We start from the raw sequence: 16,696 nt of genomic DNA, 5'->3' as shown, positions 1-16,696 counted from the left end.
AGAATGAGAGGTCTTATGTACTGTACTCTCCCAAACCCATAAACTCAGATGTACTCCTTTCGACTGACAGCCTGCTCCACTTCTGGCCATCACTAAGGCTGCCGGCTAGCCAACGTAACTGTCATGATGTAATGTTTCTTTGAGCCCAGGTGCAAACAGAGACAGGCAGGAATTGCAGTTCAAATCTAGAGGTTTATTCAGATAGGAGTGGAGCTGAGTGTAGCAGGGGTGGATCAGGTCACAGCAGTGACAACAGAGGCAGATGAGTCAGACTTCCAAGGTTCAGGTGGTCACTGAAAACACAGGAGAGAAATGTCAAAGTATTTTCAGAATAACACGCTGAGATGTGTTACTAGCCGGGTGGAAAATTACTGACTAGGTCAAACAGAGACTGATGATCGGGCAGAGCAAGAAGCCTTGATCCAGGCAAAGGTGAGAGGTCTTCAGTCCTTTATAAAGTTCTCACATCGATCCTCACTTGGACAAAAGTCCAAGTGAGCCTGTCAACAGACTTTGACCCAGGCTTTATCCTTTTTATCCTTTTTCCTTCTTGCAGAGGACTAGGAACTTTTCTGACCTTAAAGGACGACTTCGCCTCTTTCTAGCAACTCATAATGTAATAACTGCTCATAATGTAATAAGGGCTCATAATGTAATAAAAAAAATGTAATAAAAACTCATAATGTAATAATCAGCTCATAATAATAAAATAATAAAAAACGAGCGTACTGATTTTTCCAATAATGTAATAATGTAATAATGTGTTACATTAAGAACCTCCACATAGGAGGCTCATAATGTAATACAACTTCATAATGTAATAATGTATTTTTTATTACATTATGAACTGATTATTACATTATGAGCTTTTATTACATTTTAATTATTACATTATGAGCTAGTTTTTTATTACATTATGAGCTGATTATTACATTATGAGTTTTTATTAAAAAAAATATTACATTATGAGCTGTTATTACATTATTGGTTGCGGGTAACAAACCTTGCCAACTTTGTTGATGAAGAATGGAGCAACTGTCTGCTAAACATGCAGCAAATGAATACATATAGGGACCATTTAAAGGGAATACACCATGAATTTTCATTTTTCCAATTTTTATGTATTTTTTTTGGGTGTCCCATCAGCAGGTTCTATCCTCACAAAGTCCTATTTCTGACCATTGTGTCTTTCTCAGTTTATGGGCAGATCTATGGAAGCAGGTTTCAGAACGGGCTGTCTGATTTTAGGTCCGATTGTGTGCTGAGTGGGGTTGGGGAGGGGTGGGCAGGCCTGAGAAGGAGGCAGGAGGAGCTGGGAGAGGGTTGGGGAGGGGTGGGCAGGCCTGCTGAGCAGGAGGTGGGGAGGAGTGTGGGGCCAAAATTGGTTCAATAGCGCAGTCCTCCCACTCAGGGCAGCTGAAAATGCTCTGAAAGCCAAGCAGAAATGACAGGGGCTCTGTATTCAGGAGTGGTAATTTAGCCTCAAACCTTTTGAAAAACGTTTTTTTTGGGACACAAACAATGTTATATTATTTTTAAATTATTATGTTATTTTTAAAAGCATGGTGTAGAACCATTAACTATACAAAGAGCATCCACAATGTTCAACGTACAGTTCGTGATTGTATCGACACTGGGTGTTGACACTGGGTGATAATATCCCCATGTGGTCAGTATGACGACAGTCTGCCATTGCTAGTTCTGGGCCACTTTGCCGAAGGTCATGGGGACCATTATGTAAGCCTTGATGGACCAGTCACACACTTGATTCAAAGAGTCCAGGAAGCAGAGGAGAGAACATCACTTCGATCTGGCCCTCACTCTCGCCCCAAGTCTGGCCCTCACTGTGGCCCTGACCAGGTATCTCACTCTGGCCCTGACCCAGTACCTCACTCTGGCCCTGACCTGTACCTCACTCTGGCCCTGACCTGTACCTCACTCTGGCCCTGACCCAGTACCTCACCTTGGCCCTGACCTGTAATAAAAATACATTATTACATTATTACGTTTTATTACATTATGAGCCTCCTATGTGGAGGTTCTTAATGTAACACATTATTACATTATTACATTATTGAAAAAGCTGTTATTACGTTATGCGCTCGTTTTTTTATTACATTATGAGCTGATTATTACATTATGAGTTTTTATTACATTTTTTTTATTACATTATGAGCCCTTATTACATTATGAGCAGTTATTACATTATGAGTTGCTACACTCTTTTCAACCTATCTTCATATAATTGGTCCTCACTAATGTTCATGATAAAATAGCATTTATTTTTCTACTCTGGCTGTGAGCAGTTCAAAAACCCGTCTGCCAGTAACATCATCGATGGGGAATCCAAGCTAATAGAAATTGCAGGCTTTCTATTCCTGAAAAGTTGCAATGTTATAATGGAAGCCATTGTTAAAAAGCCATCGTTTAAAAATAAATCTCCCTAACAATGATGTCACTGGCAGTCGGGTTTTTGAACTGCCCACAGTTCTCCTGAGAGACATACCGAGGACCAATTATATGAAGTTAGGTTCTAAAGCGGTGAAGTCGTCCTTTAAACTAAAGTGAAGCCTTTTAAAGAAATATATAAATAAACTATACTACCAGACCCGCTTCAAAAACGAATCAAAACCAAACTGAAATAGAAAACGATAAGGAAAATGAAATAAAAACGAATGAAAAATGCTAAACTGTAACAACCCTCTCTCTCTCGCTCTCTCTGCTAGATTGTCCTCCTAGCCCTGGTGATGTACTTTGCGGTGCGAGGGCTGCTGGGGCTGGTGAAGGAGGGCTACGGGTACCTGCTGTCCACCTGGCGGCTGCTTGGCGCGTGCAGCCTGGCTCTGGCGGCCTCGGTGTGCGGGCTGCACCTGAGCCGCTGCGCCGGTGCCCAGCGCCAGTGGGCGCAGTACCGCCAGCACCCGCGCGACGCCTTCACAGACTTCTACGGCGTGGCCAGGCAGAGCCAGACCTACGCCGTCACCTCGGCCCTGCTGCTCTTCATCCTGGTGCTCAAGGTCAGTGGACCCCCAAAATAGTCATATTTTAACTGGGGACCCCCACCCACCCTGATGAGCACTAAGAGTTGAGGCATTACATTTTGTATAACACTGTAGTGTGAAAATAGCAGATGTACATGCTACAGCGTGTAGATCGGCTATTTTCACAATTTCTGCCTCTAATATTTGACAATTTGGCCAATGTTTAATTTATCATTGCAGAGGTATTAAAAAGTCCTTAAATTGTCATTTTAGAAATTACAATTTCTAAAAAAAGAAATCATCTGGGGGTCCCGACCCACAGGTTGAGAACCACTGCTCAAGGTGAATCTGCACGGTTGGATGTTGTAGAATTCATGGAAAGGTCTTTGAACAAATGAAACCCAAAGTGAACTCTGCCATCGACTTGACTATGAAGGATTTTTAAAACTATATTTTTATAGTTATAGTGCCCTTAGCTCTCTGAACGGGGTCACAGGTAAAATATCATATTATTTTTTTCCAATTTCCAAAAATGTGTTTTTAATTATTATTATTAAAAAAACATTTTTCATGAAATAAAAATTCTAAAGTTAAGTTGCAATAGATCGGCTATTTTCACTATGCGTCATGTGAAGTATACAGGGTGTTTCTTCTCCCACTCCCACTCTGATCTGTGTCCCTCTCCTCAAATATCCAGGCATCGCACCAGCTACGTTTTCTCCGAGAGTGGGCCGTGTTTGGCAGAGCTCTGAGACGCTCCATTTGGGAGCTGCTGGGAATCGCTCTGGCATTACTGCTGTTACTGCTGGCATACTCACACACAGGACACCTGGTATGTCTCTCTCTCTCTCTCTCTCTCTCTCTCTCTCTCTCTCTCTCTCTCTCTCTCTCTCTCTCTGTGTGGATCGATTTCTGCGGATTTCTTTCTCTGTCTCTCTATCTCTTTCTTTAGTGGTGGAAAAAGTATACTCGAAAGTTTGACTTAAGTAAATGTACCAGCACTGCAATATAGAAATACTTTGTTACAAGTAAAAGTCCGGAATCCAAAATGTACTTCAGTACAATCTATCAACTTTTTCAGTACAAAAGTTGATTGATTGAAAGTTGAAGTGATTTACACTTAGTTGTGCACCGGTGTCGCACACCGCATACACTGTAGCAGATCTACAAGCTCACAGCGCGTTGCGCTGACACGCGCTATGAGCTTGTAGACCAGCTATTTTCGGAGCGTGGCACGGCTCGCAAACCAAGTATAAAAAAGGCATAACTCATACAATACGTACTCCCACACGTACACTACAGTACATGTACAGTACATGCACAATCACAGGACATAATGCAAAGTAACTAACAATGGTGCCTGTAGCCTTGAGACGAAAACCTTTGAAAGCACATCTCTATCCTCTCTATACTCAGAGGCGTCAATTGGGTATGGCAAGGTATGGCAGCTGCCATAGCTTAGCTACAGGGGAAAACGAATAAATGTACTTCTTAAAATAAATTCATCATGCCTGTTGCTAAGGTATAGCAACATGACACTGGTGTCTTGCATGCACGCCTTAAGACACCAGTCATGTTGCCATACCTTAGCTTTTGCTTAACTGACGCCACGCTGTAGCATCACCAGAGACCCAATCTGAGTTCCCAGAGGTTCTTTTTTTTCCGCCACTTGGGGGGCGAGAAGAACCTCTGGGCCAAAATCAGGGACATGCTGGGCCCCTGATTCAGCCCGGGAAAAAAGAGTTGGAGAGGCCCTCATTGCTGCTGCTGCTACTCAAAGATTTGCCATTTCAGATCATGACAATTAAGTGACAAGCCAGTGGGCTGTACATGATTTATATTCCGTCGTTGTCGGGTGAAAACCTTGTCCAAAACCGTTTGTTTTGTATTTATCATTTTAAAAATGATTTAAACTAGTGAAAACAGCCGATCTACAAGCACACAACGCCTCGCACCGCAAATGAAAACATTCAGAATAGAAACCAACCAAAAACACTACATCAATTTGCAGCCCATGTTTCAAGGTGAATCCTACCAGTCTACCAGAGACCAGTCTGAAAGCGGAAAGCTCCTGGCAAGCAGAACCCAAACTAATTCAAGCTCAAGATAATCTTCATGTCAACAAACATTGCAACAAACACAAACATCCAAACTATTACTACATTGACAAACTATGCTAGTCCCTAACAGTGTTCAGAATATCCTGTGGGCCTTCAAAATAAACACATTTCTCCTTGTCCTTCTGCCTCTCTTGTCTCTCTCTCCCTCTCTGCTTTCCATTATTATGGGAGGAAGTTTCGCTTGGCTTGCTCTACATAATGGGTGTATGGGAGTGCTGCCAGACAGCCCCGCTTACAGCTCACCGGAGCTGTTGACAGGGGCGTCAATTGGGTATGGCAGGGGTATGCCGCTGCCATACCTGGGGAAAATAAAAGTAACTTTATTATAATTATATTATCCCCACTTTTATTTTCCTCATCTTGACAAAATGGTATAATCCCAGGTTCCGGGTCAGCTGCACAGGTGCAATTCATTATTGTTAATTGTGGCACGTTTACTAACCTGTTTAGCTGCACTTGAACAACCGTTCCAGGCTGCCATATCCAGCCCAAGAAACCGTAGAAATGGGGGAATAAATGTATCATTCCTGTTGCTAAGGTATGGCAACATGACTGGTGTCTTGCACGCGCGCCTTCACGCGTGTGCAAGACACCAGTCATGTTGCCATACCGTAGCTTTTTCTGAACTGACGCCACTGGCTATTGACTTGGAGCCTTGGAGCCATTTACCTTCGCTTTAGCCTTGCAACAGTCATTCATGAATACCAAATCTGGCCAAGTGCCGTGAAGAAGCTCATCTCTATACATTATGCACTCTTACTTTCCCCCGTGCTTTCATAATGAACCTGTCTTTCAAAACCTTTCTCCCTGACCCACTTGAGGACTTGGATGAAGTTCTGTGAAAACGCTCTGAATCAGTTATATTGTCACATCACAGGTGAAATGGGTTTTTGTGCGAGCTCCATCGATTCGTTGTTTACAGAAATGAAAGAAAGTGTGTGTGTGTGTGTGTGTGTGTGTGTGTGTGTGTGTGTGTGTGTGTGTGTGTGTGTGTGTGTGTGTGTGTGTGTGTGTGTGTGTGTGTGTGTGTGTGTGTGTGTGTGTGTGTGTGTGTGTGTGTGAGAGAGAGTGAGTGTGGGGGGGAGGCAGAGGGAGAACAAGAAGGAAAAAAAGATAAATCATGTCAAAGAAAAGAAAAATGAACAGCAGTGATATTCAGATCAAGTAAAAGTAGTGATTATGCAGAATTACCCTTTCAGAATCATATCAGGTTAATGGACCATAATTGTAGATCATTAAATATGCAGATGGCGGACCGACCGACACTCTATAACAACTGTAATTTTCTCTTTTTTTGTTTACCAGTGGCTTCTTTTTTTCTTCCTTTTTTTTTAAGTTGAGTTGAGCTTTGTCTGTGTCTTGTCTGTTCCTTGTAGTGCTTATAATGCCTTATCACTTCATTGATCCGAAATAACTCTTTCCACAGTTTTTTGTTGTTTGAAAAAAGGAGGAAATATATATATATATATATATAAATAAAAAAAATACAATATTTGAAACGTAGTAGAGTAGAAATGAATGAAATATGGAAATACTATTAAATTAAAAGTACCAAAAAAGTACCTACTTACTACTTACTGTAAGATGAGTTTGCGCGAGTATATTTACAGTAAATGTACTTAACATCATTGCAAATAATGTTAACATCATTACCCGCCCTCTCTCTCTCTCTCTCTCTCTCTCTCTCTCTCTCTCTCTAGCTCTTCCACTCGGTGCTGGACGGCTACAGCAGTGTGAGCTCCGCCTGCCTCTCGCTGCTGGGCGCCGGTGGGCGTGGTCTGCTGTCTTGGCGACCCGGCGGCGGTCGGACGAGCGCGGGTCCCTCCTCCTCCTCCTCTGGCTCCTCCTCCTGCTCGCTGGCGTTCCACGTGAGCTTCGCGGCGCTCCGGCTGGCGCTGCTGTGGCTGCTGACCTCGGTGCTGCTGAGGAACTACCGGCGGGCGCGGGCCGAGCTGTACCGCCCCGCCGTGGACCTGCAGGACTACGAGATGGTGGAGCTGTTCCTCCGACGCCTCAAGATGTGGATGGGCCTCAGCCGGGCCAAGGAGGTACGGCAGCGCTTCTCACACGCTTAACGTTTCCAAGTCTTGTTTTGGGCAAATGAAAATTACCTAAAAATGTTTTCTAAATCCTAATGGTTTTCTATAGATGCATTTCTGGTCCCCTTTACACTGATAAAAACCTAGATGCGCACGCAGGTCGGTACCAAATGAGCCAAAGAAACCAGCGCTCCCCAAAACAACAGGTTTGGTGATTGTTGGGAATTGATTACATGATACAGTCACCTGTGCATTTAGTCTCAATGTTTGTAAACAAGAAACGTGTCTATATCAAGGACCCCTAGAATTATATGTATTTGACCGCGGAACATCTCAAAATGTTTTGTTCTAGGGACCCCCCAGAAGCAAAGAATTTAGTTAAAAATGTTTGCTTAAAAAGAATATATATTCAAAGATTTGCACAAATTTTCACTGTTTTTCAAAAATAGCAGGTCTATAAGTTCATAGATCATTACGTGACACAGTTGCGTTCCCAGTCTTAATGGGTTATTAAAGGACGATTTCACCCGTTTTCAACCTATCTTCATATAATTGGTCCTCAATAATGCCATTTTTGACGACTCAGTCTGTGTCCCAGAGGAGGGCTGTGGACAGTTCAGAAACCCACAATACCGGTGACACCATCGATGGCCAATCCAGCAGAATTTTTTCTGGGTATTTTCCTCCTGTATAGAAAGTCGATGGGAGCCCGACTTGATATGGATAATTCTATGGGTAATTTTCAAAATAAAGTTTGGTATCCAAGGTTAAAATCCATCGTTAGGTCCTAAAGAAGCGCCCAAAAAAGTTTGTCGCTTTTATCCGCTTCGTTTTGATAATGTCAAAAACCAGGGCTAAGCCAACACACTACAATCGGGGCAGCAAATTGTGTCTCTTTATTTTTGAAGGAGTATAAGGTACTCCATCTGCACCGGACAAAGACCTCATGTAGGCGAGTTGTGAGTTATTGTCCATCTCTAAAATAGTGTGGGAGCTTATCAATACGGGCTGCGGATATCTTTCTCTACTATAAGTTTCTCCTTTCACTCTGCCCTTGGTTTCATTTCTCTCTACACTCTCCTATCGAAAGGAAGCTTGAAAAGATGAGATTGATGAAAAGGTGAGGATGGAATGAATCAGAACAACATGACCCAGAACACTCATCTCTTTTTTTTCTCCCTCTTCTTTGTGTCTTATGTTCTCAGTTTCGCCACAAAGTGCGCTTCGAGGGCATGGAGCTGCCTCCCTCCCGCTCCTCCTCCACCAGCGACTGCAAGTCCCTCTGCCTCCCCCCGCTGGACGGCCCTGAGTCGCCCCCCACCCCGGACGTGGACGCCGGCTCGGAGGCCTCGTGGCGTCCGGCCTCCTCCAGCCCCTGCAGCCTCACCGAGGCGCCGGGGATGGGCCTGGGGCTGGGGCTGGGCCTGGGGCTGAGTCCCGGCGCGATGGTGGGAGGAGCCAGCTGGAGGGAGAGGGCGGAGACGGAGGCCTCCCTGCGGAGGCTCCTCCCCACCCTGGACGCCCTGCTGCAGCAGCTGGACCGCGTCACGGTGGCCACGGAGGACCTGTACCACACAGAGTGCTGTCTGGAGCGCATGCAGAGGAGGCGCAGGGAGCGAGGAGGCTGGGCCAGGGGCGGAGAGAGAGGCAGGGGAGGAGGAGGGAAGGAGGGGAAGGGAGACGACAAGGACTCTGCTGGACAGAGAGAAGCAAAGGCGGGTAAAGAAAAAGACAAAAGGTCGCGGAAGAAAGAAAGACGCGGAGGGGCAAAGGACTGCGGGAACGCTGTAGCCAACCCCAGGCAGACTCCGCTAGCCACGCCCGCTGCCCTTTCTAAAGACAGACCTTCCTCCGCCCACACCACCGCCACCTTAACCCCGGCTCCTCCTCCTCCCACCCCTGTCTCGCCGCTCAAACCCTGCGCCCCCGCGCCTCCTTCCGCCGCCACCGCACCTCCCAAAACCGCCCCTGCCCACTTCCTAGCGCCCAAAATAAGCCCCGCCCCCTCCTCTCCGTCCGTGCTCAGCTCTGTGCGCACAGCCACAGCTGCAGCCACAGCTGCAGCCACAGCTGCACCCGCAGCGACCTCCTCCCAGTCTGTGCCGTCCACCCCTGCGCCCACGCCGGTCGCCCTCGCCGCCGTCGCCGCCCACCCGCTCGGAGCTCGGGAGTGGGACCCCCCCACCGAGAGGGAGACCCCCTGCCCCCCCGGCTCCAGCCTGTTCAACCACCCGGCTCACACCACCACCATTCCCACGCGCAAGCGCAAACGCAAGCCGCCGCCGCTCAAGAACAAGGTGCACCCCAACCCCCCGAACAGACATGTCTCTGGGCACCCCAAACCCTGACGACCCCCCCTGGATCAGTTAAAGAACACAGAGGAATGAATAAATGGGTCACACAGAAAGAAAACGTAAGGATGGGGCATAAGAAGTCTAGAGTGAACACTGGGTTGGGACGAGAGACAGCAGGCTTTGTCTCTCTCCAGATGCCCATCTCTAGATCCATGGAGCAGATTGTCACTGTCGGGCAGAAACCTCGTATCTCCAAGTTTCAAATTTGTAATTGTTTTCTCAAAGCAAAACCCTAGCTTCATCGTACAAGGCCGTCGCACAAAAGTAGTGAAAACAGCCGATCTACAAGCACACAACGCCTCGCGGTGCGAGGCGTTGTGTGCTTGTAGATCGGCTGTTTTCGCTAGTTTAAATCATTTTTAAAATGATAAATACAATACCAACGGCTTTGGACATACAAGGTTTCCACCCGACAACGACGAGATGGAATGTAGATAGATAGTGGGGGGACCTGCTTCAGAGAGTCTGTGAGTGTCAAACAGACACGAAGACAAATCAAATCTATGGAAATAGATTTTCCAAAAGCCTTTGACCGTGTCAGTTGGAAAACAAAGGTGCTGGTCACCAGGTTGGTAACTGACATGGCTCAGAGAACAGACACGTCACCATTTACCACTAGAAACATCCACTATGCCCTACCGTCCTCTATACGTCTCTGGACCCAAAGCAGACCCCCCGGACCCCCTCCCTGACCCTGGAGGTCATGAGGGGGGCCTTTGACAAGAGCACAGAGCCGTGCTCACCTGAGGAAACCGTGTTTAGCTGTAGGAACCGAACTGAAAACAGTTAAGACTGTAGACGATGCATCAGAAGAAGTTTTGGTTTTTGTATCTCGTTTTTGTGTCGTTTGTTATTATGTCGTCTACGTATTATTGCAAGAATAAGGAAGCTATATTGTTCTTTTAGGTTACCGTGGGTTACTTTATGGCCTGTCTGAAAAACAGTCTCCTCCAGGTGGAGTTGTATCAGTCTTGTATCCACCAGGCACGCGCACATGCTTCATTAGCAACCAAACACAGGTCTTAGGTACAGGCATCGAAGTATGTGATGATCGCACACACACACGCACGCACGCACGCACACACACACACACACACACACACACACACACAAAAGGGGCTAATAGCAGACTGGTGCGTCTCAGGATCCCAGTAGCCAGTTGTTCAGGGCTTAAAAAATGATTTTAAACTAGTGAAAACAGCCGATCTACAAGCGCACAACGCCTCGCTCCGCGAGGCGTTGTGTGCTTGTAGATCTGCTGTTTTCACTACTTTAGTGCGACGGCCTTCCATTGACCAGGATGTAGTGATGGAGTGAAGCGGAGGTTAGGAAAGACGAAGAGGTAATACGTGAGAAAGGGATGAGAAAGCAAAGTAGCATGTTATAGTAGACCAAAGCAAGAAGAGTAGAAAGTATTAGTTGAAAGATGAGAGGACAAGGAAGCAAGCAGTGCCTGTCAGAAGTTCTAACATGGGGTTTGTCTTAACCCATTCAGAACGGGTACACATTATTGTGTATCATTATTTTATGCTAAGGACTGCGGGAACGCTGTAGCCAACCCCAGGCAGACTCCGCTAGCCACGCCCGCTGCCCTTTCTAAAGACAGACCTTCCTCCGCCCACACCACCGCCACCTTAACCCCGGCTCCTCCTCCTCCCACCCCTGTCTCGCCGCTCAAACCCTGCGCCCCCGCGCCTCCTTCCGCCGCCACCGCACCTCCCAAAACCGCCCCTGCCCACTTCCTAGCGCCCAAAATAAGCCCCGCCCCCTCCTCTCCGTCCGTGCTCAGCTCTGTGCGCACAGCCACAGCTGCAGCCACAGCTGCACCCGCAGCGACCTCCTCCCAGTCTGTGCCGTCCACCCCTGCGCCCACGCCGGTCGCCCTCGCCGCCGTCGCCGCCCACCCGCTCGGAGCTCGGGAGTGGGACCCCCCCACCGAGAGGGAGACCCCCTGCCCCCCCGGCTCCAGCCTGTTCAACCACCCGGCTCACACCACCACCATTCCCACGCGCAAGCGCAAACGCAAGCCGCCGCCGCTCAAGAACAAGGTGCACCCCAACCCCCCGAACAGACATGTCTCTGGGCACCCCAAACCCTGACGACCCCCCCTGGATCAGTTAAAGAACACAGAGGAATGAATAAATGGGTCACACAGAAAGAAAACGTAAGGATGGGGCATAAGAAGTCTAGAGTGAACACTGGGTTGGGACGAGAGACAGCAGGCTTTGTCTCTCTCCAGATGCCCATCTCTAGATCCATGGAGCAGATTGTCACTGTCGGGCAGAAACCTCGTATCTCCAAGTTTCAAATTTGTAATTGTTTTCTCAAAGCAAAACCCTAGCTTCATCGTACAAGGCCGTCGCACAAAAGTAGTGAAAACAGCCGATCTACAAGCACACAACGCCTCGCGGTGCGAGGCGTTGTGTGCTTGTAGATCGGCTGTTTTCGCTAGTTTAAATCATTTTTAAAATGATAAATACAATACCAACGGCTTTGGACATACAAGGTTTCCACCCGACAACGACGAGATGGAATGTAGATAGATAGTGGGGGGACCTGCTTCAGAGAGTCTGTGAGTGTCAAACAGACACGAAGACAAATCAAATCTATGGAAATAGATTTTCCAAAAGCCTTTGACCGTGTCAGTTGGAAAACAAAGGTGCTGGTCACCAGGTTGGTAACTGACATGGCTCAGAGAACAGACACGTCACGCACACACACACACACACACACACACACACACAAAAGGGGCTAATAGCAGACTGGTGCGTCTCAGGATCCCAGTAGCCAGTTGTTCAGGGCTTAAAAAATGATTTTAAACTAGTGAAAACAGCCGATCTACAAGCGCACAACGCCTCGCTCCGCGAGGCGTTGTGTGCTTGTAGATCTGCTGTTTTCACTACTTTAGTGCGACGGCCTTCCATTGACCAGGATGTAGTGATGGAGTGAAGCGGAGGTTAGGAAAGACGAAGAGGTAATACGTGAGAAAGGGATGAGAAAGCAAAGTAGCATGTTATAGTAGACCAAAGCAAGAAGAGTAGAAAGTATTAGTTGAAAGATGAGAGGACAAGGAAGCAAGCAGTGCCTGTCAGAAGTTCTAACATGGGGTTTGTCTTAACCCATTCAGAACGGGTACACATTATTGTGTATCATTATTTTATGCTTTGACTATTGAAAAATAGCAGATATACAAGCTCACAGCGCGGCACCGAGTGCCACGCTGTGAGCTTGTATATCTGCTATTTTTGAAAAATCGTGAAAATTAGAATTTTGACCCGATTCTATAATTGTCTTTTGAATCCTTCTAAGATGTTTTGAAAAACCTATGTTTCTATGTCAGCAATCTGGCCAGCCATCGTCAAAGCATCATATGATGCATCAGATGATGCAATATCATGCTACAAAGCATCATATGACCAGCTGCAGCATGCTGAAATACTAAAATATCTAAAAACACAGATTGAACACAAAAAATAACTCAGGATGGTGTTGATCGTGTCCCAAACAACAATAAAATAAGATCTGGTTGTCCCAGAGGTGAAGTGGTCCTTTAACTGGAGCTCAGTTAGTCTGTTCTTGAGAGACTACTATGTCAGTGGTTCTCAAACCTTTTCATGTGAAGGACCCCCAAAATTATATGTATTTGGCCACGGACCCGCATCTCAAAATATCTAGTTCCAGGGACCCCCCAGAAACAAAATTTGAGTTACAAACGTTCGCTTTGAAAATACATACATTCAACGATTTGCACACATTTTCACGACTTTTTCAAAAATAGCAGATCTACAAGCTCGCAGCGCCGCACTCGGTGCCGCGCTGTGAGCTTGTAGATCTGCTATTTTTCACTGGTTAAAGCATTCAATAATTCTAGACCTCTCTCCCATCATAAAGCTACGCTCCCATACCTTTGAATCCTTCAGGAAATAAGAGGACACATTCAAAATGATCTTGATTATCTTTGCAACACGTTTTGTTGTTATTGTTGTATTTGTTCTAATTTAAAAGCACTTTTGTTCTGAAGTAGTTTTTTTTTTTCTTCTTTTTTTTTTTATAAGGGAGGGAGTTTGTGTCTTCTAAAAAGTAATAAGCTTGGTGTGAAAGCCAAATAGATAAAGCTTCACTCATACTGTATTGTAACCGTAAAAGCATTGCCAAAGCTTCTGCATCATTTATGCACCAAGAGTTTATACCGTGTACCAAGTAATTAATATTTTTTTGTACCTAGCACTTTATCTCCTAGTGGAGCTGATAATCCAATGCCATAATTATGTTGTGTTTTCTATTTTTCGTATCTAAATGGCTACATTACAGGACTATCCTAATGAGCATTATCAAGGTATTGAAGCGGTCGCTAACAGTTGTTTTGTAATTTGTTTTTGTCAGTTTGTGATTCTCATGCCTGTAATACCAAGCCACATACTTCCTGTGTCCATGTGGGCACATCTCAGGGACCCAACACTTTCCCCCAGAACTAGAAGGCAATAGAAGGAAGCTTCCCCGCCACCCCAGGACCACGACTGGGGAGCAAAATAGTATGTGGTAACAGTAACCAGACTGAAGACCTTAACACCCCCTAACGTACTACATACGGCACAGTAGGCCATTTTCAGCCTACTATTTAGTATCTACTAAGCCAGTGGTTCTCAAAGTGTATTCCAGGGACTCTGTGGGTTCCTTTTGGAGCTTCTAAATTGACCCATACAAAGCTGTAACTCTGACAGAGTACAAATGGAACCAAATGAACCCTGACGGGTTCATTTGGTTCCATTTGTACACTGTCATAGTTAAGGGGAGACCTTGAAATGTGAACGTTTGAGGAACACTGTACTAAGTAGTGGGGTTTCACTTCGGACATACTAAAAAAGTAATTTGGCATACTAAATAATTTAGCATGTTAGCACGTGATTTCAGACGGGGCAATCACAAGTAAGTCAGAGAGGCGTATTGTCGGTATCAGCCAGCGTGCGGGAGTCTATCCCCGTTCCACAATGAGCTAGACCCCTTGGGAATGGATTGCTGAGGTGGAGTGCAACTCCTACCAATGTCACAATGTGTCCAAAGTGAACGCATGCTGTGTAGTATGTTAGCATGTTAGGATGTGGTTTCGGACGTTTGGGTGTCCTATGACATCCCATGATAAAATAGATCCCTCCAGCCAAAAAGCAGGCAGCCATTTTCTAAGGTGTGCTCTTCCTGTTAACAAAAAGGAGACCAATGCTGCGGTTACTGACGTACAGTTGATATTTGTATTGTTTGCTGCGTGCCAAAACCTAGAGTATAGGTACACCCGTCTTCAAAATCCCCTCAATAATGTAATGTTTTACACCACCCAATGCATTTTAATAGTTTATTAAAAGAAATTTACAAATGTAATCAGTGTGTACATATATGTATATATTGGTGCTTCTCGGTGTATATATTCTTCCTCATTATCAGTATTGTTAATGTGCTACGCTGGCATATACATAGGTCCAAGCACTGGTGTTTCATATCGCTAGCTTCAACAGACCATATTCACCAGGCGGCCATGTTTGGCTGCCGTGTGAATATGGTCTATGAAGCGCTACGTCCCAACAAGCATTATCTATTTTATAAATGTGTCTGGAAAAAGTCCTCATTTGCCACACAACACTCCCAAGGTTTGGAAAGAACATTGGGATACGAGCTGGTTCCCACACTGGTGCCTCATTAAGCCTTTCCCCCTCTGTACAATGTTCAACGTAGTGCCAAAGCCCACCTGCATGTTCTGTAGTTTGTCTATTAGTGTTGTATTGTGTACATTGTTATGAATCTTTCCAAAAAAAAAAAAAAAAAAAAAATCTTTGTCACAGAAAAGCGCTTTTTTGTCTTTATTGTTTTTGTACCATATGGCATTTTTACAGTATGTATTCTTTGTATTTCGCAGTCGTAGCACTTCCCATGCTTTTGCACTTGACAAAGTCAAATAAAGAGTTTGACAGCTAAAGTCTACCACTATGGTGTTGGTGTCAGATCAGAGGCAACAGTGTTTTTTTCCTATTGCACTTGCATACAGTTGGACATCTGTACTGTACATAGGATGAGGACCTAGAACAGGGGTATTCAACGTTTTCAGGCCAAGGACCCTCCCCTAACATAACATGACATGACATGACATTTACCACAGTAAAATGATTCCTAAAACCTAAGCTTATTCCTAACCTTAAAGTGAGCAAATAGAGGCTGTATCCAGATGGGTGGCAGATAGTGGCTGTGAGACTTATATTGATGTAATGCTTATCATTCAGGAGGGAAAGAAATGACACCTATCTGAGCGTTTATGTGATAATTACTGAGGTCACTTCCTGAACTGCACGCCTCCCTTTGACACTTGCAGTGAGAGATGGTACAGTGCTGATCAGACCCTCAGCGGTGAGTTTCCATGTTCAAATCTAAGGCCTCCTACAAAACATCGCTCTAGTGCTTTGTCATTTTCAAGGTTAAAATACAAAATAATTAATCAAAAGCACCAGCATAAGCCTGCAGTGAGAGATGGTGTAGTGGTCTAAACATAAGACTCTCAGTGCACAGGTTCCATGTTCAAATCTCAGTCCTCCAATATTGATCTAATAGTACTTTGTAATTTTCAAGGTTAAACTACAAAAGTAGTCCTCAAAAGCACCAGAACAAATCTGCAGTCAGAGATAGTGTAGTGGTCTAAACATAAGACTCTTTAAGTGCAGAGGTTCTGTGATGTGTTCAAATCTCAGTCCTCCTACATTGCTATACTACCTTGATATTTTCAAGGCTATAATACAAAAGGAATATTCAAAAGCTCTAGACAATACCTGCTGTCAGAGATACTATAGTGGTCTGAAGATCAGACTCTTAGTGCAGAGGTTCCATGTTCAAATCTCTGTCCTGATGCAGGAGTGCGTTGACATTTTCAAGGCTAAATACAAAAGAACAACTCAAAGGCACCAGGAGATAACTGTTGAAGGCACAAATGTGCCTTGGCTTAATGGTGTGGTGTGCTTGATCCGTTGCTTCTGCTACAGACAGATCACAGGTTCAAGTCCCATGCTGTCAAGGTACACAGAGGGCGATTGGTGAAATTCAACTGACTTTTTTTCATGTGACTGTCAATTCTTGGAATCCAGAAAAAAGTCAGTTGAATTTCACCATTTAAAACTTCTTCCTGTAAAAGTATAGCTGGACAGAGTTCTTTCAGATATAACCCTACA

The 16,696-nt window shown here is 45.3% G+C and overlaps 1 protein-coding gene across 1 annotated transcript in view; it reads left to right on the top strand.

Moving 5' to 3' along the window:
- pkd1a (polycystic kidney disease 1a) overlaps nucleotides 1-11,846 on the top strand; it is a gene marked incomplete at its 5' end in the record, with an annotated part of 160,009 nt that extends 148,163 nt beyond the window's left edge. Inside the window, 6 exons of the mRNA XM_080722718.1 lie at nucleotides 71-128; nucleotides 2,727-3,017; nucleotides 3,679-3,813; nucleotides 6,802-7,149; nucleotides 8,346-9,482; nucleotides 10,982-11,846. Coding sequence (XP_080578844.1) covers nucleotides 71-128; nucleotides 2,727-3,017; nucleotides 3,679-3,813; nucleotides 6,802-7,149; nucleotides 8,346-9,482; nucleotides 10,982-11,593 — 2,581 coding nt within the window. The 3' untranslated portion in view covers nucleotides 11,594-11,846. The remainder of the gene's footprint in view (nucleotides 1-70; nucleotides 129-2,726; nucleotides 3,018-3,678; nucleotides 3,814-6,801; nucleotides 7,150-8,345; nucleotides 9,483-10,981) is intronic.
- Between the last annotated feature and the right edge of the window lie 4,850 nt (nucleotides 11,847-16,696).

The sequence above is a fragment of the Nannobrachium achirus genome (assembly GCF_963921795.1).
Source record: "Nannobrachium achirus genome assembly, chromosome: 3".
NCBI lineage: Eukaryota > Metazoa > Chordata > Actinopteri > Myctophiformes > Myctophidae > Nannobrachium > Nannobrachium achirus.
This window is presented reverse-complemented; position numbering and strand designations above follow the sequence as displayed.